The sequence below is a fragment of the Caenorhabditis remanei genome, chromosome III, assembly GCF_010183535.1.
Source record: "Caenorhabditis remanei strain PX506 chromosome III, whole genome shotgun sequence".
Taxonomy (NCBI): domain Eukaryota; kingdom Metazoa; phylum Nematoda; class Chromadorea; order Rhabditida; family Rhabditidae; genus Caenorhabditis; species Caenorhabditis remanei.
In genome coordinates this window covers 12,920,785-12,933,590 of record NC_071330.1, presented here as the reverse complement: position 1 = coordinate 12,933,590, position 12,806 = coordinate 12,920,785, and the positions used below count along the sequence as shown (strand labels likewise).

Below are 12,806 nucleotides of genomic sequence, written 5' to 3'. Positions count from 1 at the left end.
AAATCGACACAAATTTCCGTAAATCGGCACAAAAACTTTCGTAAATCTACACACAGCCGCGTAAATCGACCCCAACCAGCAAGTAAGGTGGCGTAAACCTACAAAAGACCTCGTAAATCGACGTTCAATCAGCGTAAATCCACCAAACCCTTCGTAAATCAACACACTCCAATCATCTGATACCCCACGTAAATCTACACACCCCAACCACCGTAAATCGACATCAAACATTCCAGAAAACTCAAAAGAGTCAAAAAGTCATCAAAAACGTGAGAGCTGTTGATAGGTCGTCGAAAAGCGAAAAGTGGAGAGAAGGAGAAGGAGAAGAGAGATGATACTGTGTTTTCCCACGGGAGAATCTGCTGGGAAAACGGCAAAAAAGAGAAATCAGAACAGCCGTGGGGTGGAAGAGAAGAAGGGAAGGATGCAATCTACTGGATAGAGAGAGAGCGAAAAACAAAACAAAAAAACTCGAGCGAGGGGAAGGCCACGTGGTCCTCCTTACAGCATTCTTCTTCTTCATCTGGATGTGAAGGACACGACAAGAAGAAGAAGAAGATGATGCACCCAGGGAGGCGGTGGCGGTGGGGAGATGTGTGCTCTTGGAGCAAGTGAGAGACGAAGAGCCAAAGAGACGCAGAGATGGAGAGAGAAAGGTTATGAAACAACTGAAAACTCACACACAGCCCTAGCAGAGGCCAGTTGTTGTTTTCAGGAAGAGGAGGAGAAGAGGAGTAATGATTGATTGCGTTGACCTCGGATAGAGTCTGGTTTAGCTCTGAGGATCCATTAAGCGATCACATGCGATCTAGAATCCGGAAAAATCAAATTATAGCCCAGTTTCAGATCTAGCCTTGACCGTAATCTGAATCGGTTCAGGATCTCAACCGGAGATCTGAGCGGCTTTTAGCATAGGAGTTCAAGATTTGATCCGAATCAGACCATAGCTTGTTTTCAGACGTTCATTGAATTCTCCTCATAGAAAGACGATTTTCAGCCTAGTTCTAGCTCATGGCTCTCTTCTATGCCAATCTGTGACCTTCCTCTCCATTTCTATTTCCATCTCTCCCCATCCTTCCATACACTTTTTCATTCCAAATTCACACTCACCCCACGGAATGATGACGTGTACGTTCACAACTGAAACCAAAACATAGTGTTTCCGCGTATGTGTGGCGGTGTCGGTGTGCAATTTGACCCTTGTCTCATGTGACATTTCGGAAAAAAGGGGGCTCACTTTTAGCGGGGTTTTTGACAAAGTCGAAAACATTAGTGTAGGTTCAGGTCTGAAAGCCGAGACTAGGCGACCGAAAATCCAGTTTTCTGGAAGGTAATGGACTCAGATGTAGCAGATAGATTGGGTTCTATACTAGCCGGGCAAACAGAGTCTGTCAGGTTCAGTAGGCTCAGAAAATGAATTGACTAGAAATAACAAATTCGAGAGATTTGGAAGAAATCGACCGAAAACGCGCTAACGGTACGCCAGAGTATGGATTTTGTGGAGAAAACATCGATTGTGGTCAATTTTGATTCGAAAATGGCTAAAAACGCGCCAAGGGTACGCCAGAAAGAACAAATTTCAGATTTTTGGAGAAAAAATCAACCGAAAAGCGTCAAAGGTACGCCAGATATGCCAAAACTCGTGGATTTTTGGATTTTAGCGGAATTTACGCCTAATTATACTTAAAACTTGCAAATTTCAAGATTTTCAGTAAAAAATCTACCGAAACGCGTCAAAAGCACGCCAGTCAGAGAAGGTAATGCTGAAAATGTTCAGAATTTCAGTATTTTTTGGTAGAAAGCTATTAAAAACGCGTCAAAGGCACGCCAGACAGAGAAGGTAATGCTGAAAATGTTCGCGATTTCAGTAGTATTTTTTGGTAAGAAGCTATCAAAAAACGCGTCAAAGACACGCCAGATATCTCATTTTCGGGGATTCGTCGCCTGAAATCCTCAAAGAAAAACGGAATTTGGACACTTCCAGACAGTCTGGACACCTTCCTTCTCCTGACTCATTTCCCTGCCAACACCTCCTCTCGACAACTTTGTCGCTCTTAGGCTGCTAGACATGAATAAGTCATCATGGTCCCCTCTCTCCTAGTCTTCTCATCCATTTAGAAATGTTGTTTGTGTGTGTTTGAAAAGAGTGATGCCACGTCATCATCTCTCATCAAAAGACTTTCACTCAGACTTTTCAAAAATCGGGCCGGGCCGAAATTTCTCGAGGCCGGCCCGGCCCGGTCGGCCTGGATTCAAAAGTGGGTACCCATTTTTACTAAAAATTTTTGAAATTTTTTGAAAAATAGAGTGAAAATGCTAAAATTATCATAAATATTCACATTTTGATTCAATTTTAAAGTTTTAGTCAAAAACTATACTTTTTCCGAAAAAAAGTCAAAAAAAAATTCAATTTTTTTCAAAAAATGTTTCGAAACGGCCGAGTCTGCTTTTACTACTTGACCCCTTAAGTCTAAACTGAATAAAAACGATTGAAACAGTTTCGATCATTAGGAGAGAAAACGAAAAACTTCATCCTTTTTCTTCTTCATCTTCATACAGTTCTATACAGGAAAAGTGGGGAGAAAGTTGTTCGATTTGATCAAAATAACACTTTCTCTCTTCTCATTGGAAATTATCAATCGTTTAAAAGAAGAAGATACATCAGATATCACTTTTTGTATTTTGCTTTGGAGAGGAAACGGATATTTCCAAAAAAGTTTAAAAAACCATTTTCAGACAATTTCGGGGGTCCAACTTTATGAGAACTTCTAAAAAGTGACATTTCAGCGATAAAATCGCGATTTTCGAAAAAAAAAAGGTCAAAAAGCATCATTTCTAGAAATTTCAGTGGAAAAATGGTCTGGAGAAATCAGATTTTCATGAAAATGGGGTAAGTTCCAAGACTTCATGAATCTACCGTAATTTTTCGCAAATCGACTCGAAAGGTTTTGCAAATTAACAAAAAACTTCGTAAATCTACAATAGACTTCGTAAATCGACACGAAGGGTTTTGTAAATCAACACAATACTTCGTAAATCAACACAAGAACTCGTAAATGTACACTAAATTTTATGTAAATCGACTCGTAAAGTTTCGTAAATCGATACAAAACTTCGTAAATCTTCGCAAGTCTTCGTAAATCGACACAAGGATTCGTAAATCTACAGAAGACCTCGTAAATCTACAGTAAATCTTCTGGAATCGACACAAAAAGTTCCGTAAATCAACATAAAACCTCGTAAATCTACAGTGAACTTTCGTAAATCTGCACACGACCTCGTAAATCGACACACGACCTCGTAAATCGACACAAACGGTTTCGTAAATTAACACAAGCCTTCGTAAATCAACAGTAAAAATTCGTAAATCTTCGCAAGTCTTCGTAAATCTACAGAAGACCTCGTAAATCCACATATCAAACTCTATTCTAGTCTAAATCTCTTCTCCAAATTGGGAGATGGATAACAAGAGAGACGCAGACATATCCCTATTTTTTGCAAAAGAAATCTCTCTGAATATAAACAAGAGGACGCAGAAAAAAGGAAAAGGACATCATCAAAAAATGGAAAAAAGAGAGAGAGGAAGCGAATTAATCCCAAAGTAGTTGTAGCCGTCGAAATGTTGCAGCAGAAGGAGTGGAAAAAGAAGAAGACGTCGTGCTTCTGCTTCTTCTCATCCTCTTCTGACCACCGGCCGCCGGATGAGAGAGAGAGACGCAGAGAAAGAGAGAGGCGGTCACTCTTCTCTTTCGAAAACTTGGTCGTCAGAAAAACAAGTTGGAAATGAAAGAAAGCGACAGAGAGAGAGAGAGACGCAGACACAACGAGAGAGAGAACGTGACCGCCGAGCCGCCGTCGTGGAAAGAAGAAGATGAAAGGCGAGTTAAGCTTCTCCCGGGAGAAAAGTGATGTCATACTGAGTGAGTAGCGACTCAGGTATGGTTACGGTGATACGGAGAAAGTCCTTCGATTTTCAGCTGGAATTTCAGATTTTCAGACTCATTTTCGGTGAAAATTTCGAAAAAATCCGATTCTTGGCACTGTGCCAAATCAAATTTTAGCAGAAAAAGTGCAGAATTTCAGTCAAAAACAAGGTTCTGCCATATTTTTTGGACTGATGTCATATTGAATGAGTAGCGACTCAGGAATACATATGGTTAAGGTGATACGGAGTCGGTCTAGTGGTCATTTCTGTCGATTTTTGAGCAATTTCAGACAAATTTCACAGAGTAGCGACTCGAGGTACACATTCTAACCGGTTTTGACGGGTCTTGACGCAATTTTTGTCATTTTCAGCTAGAATTTCAGATTTTCAGCCAAATAGAGCCAAATAGAGCTCTTCTATCCTCATTTTTGGCCAACAATTCAAAAAAATCCAATTATTGGCATTGTGCCAAATCAAATTTTAGCAGAAAAAGTGCAGAATTTCAGTCAAAAACAAGGTTTTGACATTCTTTTAGTCTGATGTCATATTGAGTGAGTAGCGACTCAGGCATACATATGGTTAAGGTGATACGGAGTCGGTCTAGTGGTCATTTCTGTCGATTTTCGAGCAATTTCAGACAAATTTCACAGAGTAGCGAATCCAATTCTTAGCACAGTGTCAAACGCCTTTTTCACAGGAAAACGTCAAATTTTAGTCAAAAACAAGGTTTTACCATATTGTTTTATTCGTTTATCTTTCTATCTGTATATCTGTCTCTCCGGATGTCCAGAATGTTCAAAACGCTCGCCTACTACCAAAATATCATGTTTTTTCGCCAATTTTTCACTAAAAATCTCGAAAAAACTCAATATTTCGCCTAAAAATGCCTTGTTTTGACATAACAAATCAATTTCTCGTCTTCCCTCTGTGTGCCTATAGTCAGAAATCGAATTCCGTCCAATTTGGTGACATGGCCAATCACTAAAAAGACTAAAACAACACACACTTCGAAATAGGATTTCCGATTCTTTAGTCGCGCGATTCCTTCTGTTCGTGTTGTCGGGGTGAAAAGTTAAAGTATACAGAAGAAATCTGAAATTGCAGACAAAAAAGGGGAAAGGAAATTAGAAAAATCCGGCTGTTTCTGACAGGAAGAGGGATGGAAATATATCGAAGAAGAATGCATTTCCCAGCTATTTTCAAATAGAATATGTCAGGATTTCAGTATTTTCTGAAGTCAATCGGTTAGTGGTCAAAACGGTGTCCTTGACCACTTCATTGTAACAGTAATACGATCAGAGGGTGGTGACAAAATCGGCTTAAAAAAGTGAAACTCCTAGAGGATAGCATGTAGTTTGCACAGAAGCTACAGTAACCTACCGCCAAAAAAAGTTTCGAAAAACCACCGAAAATGATAAATAATCAGTTGCAAAACTGAAACTTTTGACAGAAAATCGCAATTTTCGAAAGGTTCCGTAAATCGACACAAGACCTCGTAATTCGGCACAGAGCCTCGTAAATCAACAAAAGACCTGGTAAATCGACACAAGACTTCGTAAATCGACACAAGACTTCGTAAATCAACACAATATCTCGTAAATCGACACAATATCTCGTAAATCTACACAAGACCTCGTAAATCGACACAAGACCTCGTGAATCGACACAAGACTTCGTAAATCGACAAAAGAGCTCGTAAATCGACATGAAAGATTCCGTAAATCGACAAAAGAAATCGGATGAAGGGATAGAGCATACTGTAGCAAAAAAAGGCAAAAAATGCAGTTTCGAGAGTGAAAATAGCTCCTTTTTGCCCATTTTGATCCATTTTCTTGAATATTTCTTCATTAAGCTCTTCCGCTTCTTAACTCTCTTGACGAGTACTCTCTGATATCCGGTCTTTGATTTTTACACGTATTTCTTGGCTGAAATTCAACGAAAAACTCTAAACTAACCTCCTTGATGAGAAGTGCCGTATGATTGATAGTCGGCGATGACAAATCGAGACCCGAATCGAATGATTTGAGTGTTCCGCCGGCAGTGAACGATGCACGATGGACACGCCCACTCATCGTTTGACGACGTCCCGGACTCGGAAGTCCCGACTGTTGGGAATCACATGAGGCACTCGCACGGGCGGCCACTGATTGCGGAGAGCACAGGGGGCTCGACGAGAGTTGGAGCTGCAAAATGTTTGGAGATGAAATTGTGTGGATATTAGGTTTTTTCAGAAAAATGTTCGAAAAAATCCAAAATTTTGAAAAACATTTCAAGAAAACTTCCTGATAAATGAGTTTTTTGATTTTAAACCCGAATGATTCGAAGGCTGCTAGTCTGGCGCGTCTTTGGCGCCGCGTTCTTAAGTCCTATTCGGCTTTTGTGGACCGCTGGACATTCAGACTGTCGTCTGTCCCGATGTCCAAATGTTCTCCTTCCCTATCTATCTGTTCGCCGCTCCCTCCATCCCGATGTCCTGAAGCTCCGCCCCCTTTGTAACACAAAATGCTCACCGAATAAGTGCGATTCCGTCCTCTGACAAAATCGACGACCTGTGACACTGGACTACGTCGTTTCATATTTGAATCCTGTAGATGATTCGCCATTTGTGTGTCGACGAATAGCGGACGAGCACGTGGCGAGTACGAGTTCGATGCTGAAAGAAACAGCGGTGGTTCAAAATTTCTCAAAATGCTCAAACTCGTTTTAAAAATGCTCAAAATGTTCAAAATCCTTTGAAACAAATGCTTAAAATGCTCAAAAATGCTCAAAAAAGTGCTCAAAATATTCAAAAGATGCTCAAAAAATGCTCAAAAAAACTCAAAAAATTCCTTAAAAAGTGCTCAAAAAACGCTCAAAATGCCTAAAAAATCCTCAAAAAATGCCTGAAAAGTGCTCAAAAAAGGTCAAAATGCTCAAAAAAAGCTCAAAAAATTCACTCTATTGACCTAAAAGCTTAGCTTATCACAAGGAGAACGGTTTTTTTCTAAATCGTCGATTATTTTCAAAGAAAACCGCTCAAACTCACCCTGAACAAGACTATGAGCATTATGTGAACCAGTATTTGCACTTGATGATGATGATGAACCCGAATTGTTTGAGCCTGCAAAATCAATTTTTGAGTGGAAATATTGAGTCTGGCGTGACGTTAGCGCAATTTTTAAAGCTAAAAAGCTCAATTTTCGACTTGAAAAACCAAATATTCCGATTGGAAACACGATTTTTAACCCAAAAATCTCGATTTTAAAGTATTTTTTTAACACAAAATTCTCTTTTTTTGCTTTTAACTAAGGCCATGGAGTCACTTTGTAGTTATGACACGTGCCCTATATCATTGGAAAGCTGCGAAAACGCTGATTCCAAATATATATTTAGTTTTTGCCCTCGATATCCGGTATTCAAGAAAAATGGGGTCAAAGTTTTGAAAAGTAGAGAATTTTTCCGAACTTTGACTTCATTTTTCTCGCATATCAGACTTCGAGGGCAAAAACTGAATATATATTCGGAATCAGCGGTTTCTCAGCTTTCCAATGATATAGGCCACGGCACATAACTCCTCACTGACTCCATGGCCGTTCCTAGTTAGCATTTTTTAAATAAATTTTCAGTTTATTTCAGCCTCAACCGTACATGATCCATTACACGACGATGAGCACGCGGGCGCCGAATACGCCTTATCAATACTCAGAATTCGTTTCCGAAACTTTCGAATCAATCCTTTCGACGGAAGTGGTGATGGATGGTCTTGCTCCACTGCAGAGCCTGAGCAACACTCTGGTTCCTGTTCGATAGTCGACAGACTCGTTCGATGACTTAAAAAGAATCGATCGATCGCTTGGTCTCCGTCTAAAGAGATCGATTTCTCGACGCGACGAGCACTACACGGAGCACTTCTCGTCCCGCGATCCTCTTTTTGACTCGACCATTTCCGACGGGGACTTATTGCTCCTCCCGGAGCATCATCTTCAGATGTGGGCGTGGCCGCAAGGAATACGAGAAGAGCCGACGGTGTCGGAGATCTCTGATATTGAGAGAACGGGTCGGGTGCCGGGATTGGAGGGAATATCAGATTGGCTGTGGATGAGGTGGACGTGGATACTGTAGCCATCGATAGCGGCGACCGTGGTGGTGGTGATGGTGATGGTGAACGACCCGTTCTTTCAATGATGTCAGTTGATCGGAGTAGAATTGAGACACTAAAATTAGAGAGAGTGGTGAGAGAAAGAAAGAGAAAAGAGGTTACGGTAGAATAAGGAAGATACGGTAGTACAAGTTGAAGAGGTTACTGTAGGATGGTGTAAACTTTATCTCACGACAATTTGCATTCTGGAGAATACGGTATCTGTGCATTTTGTCGTAAGATCTGGTGTACTGTATCCTACGACAAAATGCACAGATACCATATCCCAGGGGAGGAGAGTGTCTGTAAGTCTAAACATCCAGGATACGGTAGTTTCAGAGTAATGCATCATATCTCACGACAAAATGCACAGAAATCAAATCTACCGTATTCAGGGACTTGTTCTGGCTGAGATTTGAATATTTAGAAAAAAATCAGAATTTTTTTTTGAAAAACTAAATTTTCAGCCAAAAAACATCAAAAATGGTGAAATTTCAAGGAATATGAAACCTGGTGACACGGAAAAGAAGAAGTGGTTTTCAGGCGGAAATTGCGAAAAAAGAATACTTTGAGAGTAGTAATCAGTGGTCACATGGTATGTGCTAACCAAATGAAAATTCGTGAGACACGTGCTGAAAATTCTGGAATTTCACTTTTTCCTAAAGCGGTCTTTTGATAAGGAATGTGGTCAGAACCTCTATTAGAAGAGCACTCGGGCTATTTAGGGTTGTTTCAGCAGAAATTCGACCGTTTTTCATTCCAAAAAACGGCATACAATGCCACAATATATCAAATAAAAGTGTTTAAATAAAACAATATGAAATGAATCATAAACCTGTCTAAAAACATATAAGACGCTTCTCGCTTTCCAGGAACGTTTCTTATCAATACGGAAAATGTTCAGAGTCAGCGGAAACAAAACGTCCATCAAAAGGGCGAGTAGCAATGATATATATATATATAGTCTAGTTATTCTAGGGGTGCCGGTCTATAAGAGGTATCTGTGCTCCAAAATTGTGCTCAAACATCTCATAAACCAAAAGCCAAAAACGTCCAACAATCTGTCATATAATTCCAGATAAATCCGAAACCTCTCAAGTATACTCGCCCTATCAATTACTTTGATTGGAATATTTCTCTACCTCTATCTCAATATATAGTAATAATCCGGAACAAAACTCATCGGCTTAAAATATATACACATACTTCTTAATCCTACAAAATTCTGATGAAAATCTGAGTTCGTAAATCCTGAAAGTGTCGTAAATCGACACAAGACTACGATAAGCCAAAACTAGGTTGCGTAAATCTACACCAAATACAGTAAATCCATTGTTAAAATCCTGTGAATTCACGCCTCGTAAATCCGCTCTAAATCCTCGAAAATCGACATTCACACGATTTTGTAAATCTACACGAAACCTTTCAAATTTACCAAAGGCCGTAATCTCACAATGACATCTCGTAAATCTACCCTAAACTTCGTAAATCCATCCCTAACCATACTGTGAAACTCAGCCCGACTTGTCGTAAATCAACACAAACTTCCGTAAATCTACACTAGTTTTCTATGAAACAACTGGGAAACCTCGTAAATCGACATTTACTCATCGTAAATCTACAAACAGTCGGTAAACTCACACTAACCTCTCGTAAATCTACACCAAAACACCTCCAAAGACAAAAACGCTCAATAAGTTCTGAAACTTAATATGAATATTTCAGACACACAGAGAAACAGAGCAAAACATGCTCTGAGGTAGAGAAGCGGAGCCTCTTCTTGGTTTCCTCATTTTTCACTCTTTTTTCTCTTTCTCTCTCTGCTATTATCTATACGTACATATAATCCAATAACAATAGTGACACACACACACCGTCCAAAACGGGGGGATGATGCTGGAAGGAAGAGGGGAATCGAAGAAGACGCGAAAGATTAAAAACACTCTCTGAAACCAGAGGATGGATTTATCTTCTTTTTCAGAATATTTATATTCAGAAAATGTCAATTTTCTATACATATTTCTTCTGTTAGAATGTCGAGGAGATCTAATCTTGTTAAAAGAGAGCAAGAGTCGGTCGATGGGATAAAGCGGAACTAATATCCAAAAACCAGTGAAGTGATCACATCAAACTACTTGCACCTGGTTTCTCTCTTTCTCTGAAAGAGAGAAGACTGATATAAATGTGTTTATACACTTTCAGATATATATGTATACATCCGGATTTGCGGAAGAGAGATAGCGAGAGTGCAAACTTCGCTGAAATTATAGCTGAACTGATCGTAAACCGATACGGAAGCTCGTAAATCGACACGGTAAACCGTAAATCGACATGAAAAATCGTAAAACGAGATCAAGCTTCGTAAATTGACACGAAGTTTCGTAAAACGACACGGAAGCTTGGTAAATCGACATGAGAAATTGTGAATCGGCACGAAATTTCGTAAATCGACACCGAAGCTCGTAAATCAACAGAGTACCTCGTAAATCGACACGGAAACCCGTAAATCCGACAGTAACCCTTGTAAATCCACATAAGATTCCCTACATTCACAATAAGTGTCGTAAATCGACACAAAAGCGTATATCGACACGAAACTTCATAAATCGGCATCGTAGTTCGTAAATCTACACAAGGGTTCCGTAAATCGACAATAGACCGAGTAAATCTACACAAAATTTCGTACATTTACAGTAAGCGTCGTTAATCAACAAAAAATTTGTAAATCAACAGTTAGCTCCGTAAATCGACACTAGACATTGTAAATCCACAGTAATACCCTACTACCTCGTAAATCTCAATTAATCAATGAGAAACACATCTAGTTTATCAATCAAAACGTGCCATCGGAATGGGTTCGTGTCGAAGACACCATGTCAAATGAAGAACTAAATGATGATAGGGGGTGTCAGTGAAGAGAAGAGAGAGAAGGACACAAAATGTACACTATTTCTCTCTCTTTCGAGAACAAATCATTTTCAAAAATCAAAAAGAACGGAATAAGCGACCTTTCTCCAATCGACAAATGTGCCAAAAAGAGGGCGTGGCCAAAACCTCGTGTTATTCGGTTTCATTTATATAAAAGGCCATGAGTCATTCGAGACGGACGGTCTAGACCATACAACCGGACGACGGACGGACCAAAGCATACAGTCATGTCATAAGCAGACCGTTGACCATTCCGATTTGCTCGTGATGTATGGAGAGAGTGACCATCACAAAAAGAGCGAGAGGAAGGGTCATATGGGGAACATATGTGCTTCATGGGAAGAGAGGTCACATGTTTCGATATGATGACGTGTTGGAAATGGTTTTTTTTTCGAACAAATGTTCGCGCATCGAGAAGGACGGAGAGGGAGAGCAGAGAGAAAAACATTCAGAATACTACAAAATAATCAATCGGGACGAAGGACTCCGTAAATCGACACAAGCCCTCGTAAACTCACACCAGGCTCTCGTAAATCGACATAACGCATTTCGTAAATCGACACAAAACCCCGTAAATCGGCAAGGGACTTCGTATATCGACGGTAAGCACCGTAAATCTACACAAGACTTCTGTACATTCACAGAAAGCGTCGTAAATCGACCCAATACGTGTATATCTACACCAATCTCCGTAAATCGACACAAGATCCCTAAATTCACAGCAAGCCCCGTAAATCGACATCAAGCTCCGTAAATTGACACCAACTTCGTAAATCGACAAGTTCTTCAGTGAAGAGATAGTAGACCTCGTAAATCTACACGAGGTTTTCGTAAATCAACCCTAACCGCCGTAAATCAACACAAATCCTCCGTAGACCAACCCAAGAACTCCGTAAATCGACTAAAGACTTCCGTAAATCTTCCCAGATTTCCGTAAATAGACTTTTCACCTCGTAAATCCACAAACAATATCCGAATGTTTTCAGTATTTCAGGGACCACTGGAAACCAAAAAGGAACAAAAACAGGATCTCCAGTTACCACCAGACCCCCTTATTCTGGAAGAGGGGGTGAAGAAGGAAATGAGGAAAAAGGCGAAAACAGAACGGGGGGTGTCGATTTACTCTTTCAGACCCTCCTCTCCCGTTCATTCCATTTTTGATCTACATTTAATCGGAGTGGACGTTCCGAAACCAACGGGAAACCATAAAGAGATGATGGGAAGAAGAAGTGACTTTATAAGTGAATGACCGTTTGATTTTTGATCAGGACGAAGAAGGCGAAGGCAAAAAAGAGAATAGAGTGATGTTGATGATATGATGATAGTTACGAAAAATGTTTTTGGGTACAAGAAATATGATTGAAGAGGGTACGGTTTTGGATAGTTCAAAAAGTACAACTTGGTACAGTAACCCTGTAGGTCACGGGACACAACCGATAGCTATAAAAGAGACAGTGAGTCCGGTTGTCACATGGACTACAGTAACCCGGGTTACTGTGCCAATTTGTATTTTCTGAACTGTCCAAAACCTGACCGTATCCTCGGGAAGATCGTGAATCAACAAGGGACCTCGTAAATCGACACGAAAACCGTAAATCGACATGAGAACTCGTGAAACGAGACAAAGCTTGGTAAATCAGCAGTAAACCTCGTAAATCTACGCAAGATTCCGTACATTCACAGAAATCATCGGAAACCGACACAGAAGCGCGTAGATTTACATGAGAGTTCGTAAACCGACAGTAAGCTCCGTAAAACGACACAGAACCTCTCGTAAATCGGCACAGAACCTCTCGTAAATCGACACAAAGTCTCGTAAATCCGTAAATCGACAAA

The 12,806-nt window shown here is 40.2% G+C and overlaps 1 protein-coding gene across 1 annotated transcript; it reads right to left on the bottom strand.

Moving 5' to 3' along the window:
- Positions 1–5,772: 5,772 nt before the first annotated feature.
- GCK72_011109 (uncharacterized protein) lies at positions 5,773–8,272 on the bottom strand (the record flags this gene model as incomplete). Its single annotated transcript, XM_053728224.1, has 5 exons — positions 5,773–6,108; positions 6,436–6,578; positions 6,951–7,025; positions 7,553–8,118; positions 8,166–8,272. The coding sequence occupies 5 exons, from the start codon at positions 8,270–8,272 to the stop codon at positions 5,773–5,775; spliced, it is 1,227 nt and encodes a 408-aa protein (XP_053587801.1).
- Positions 8,273–12,806: the final 4,534 nt, after the last annotated feature.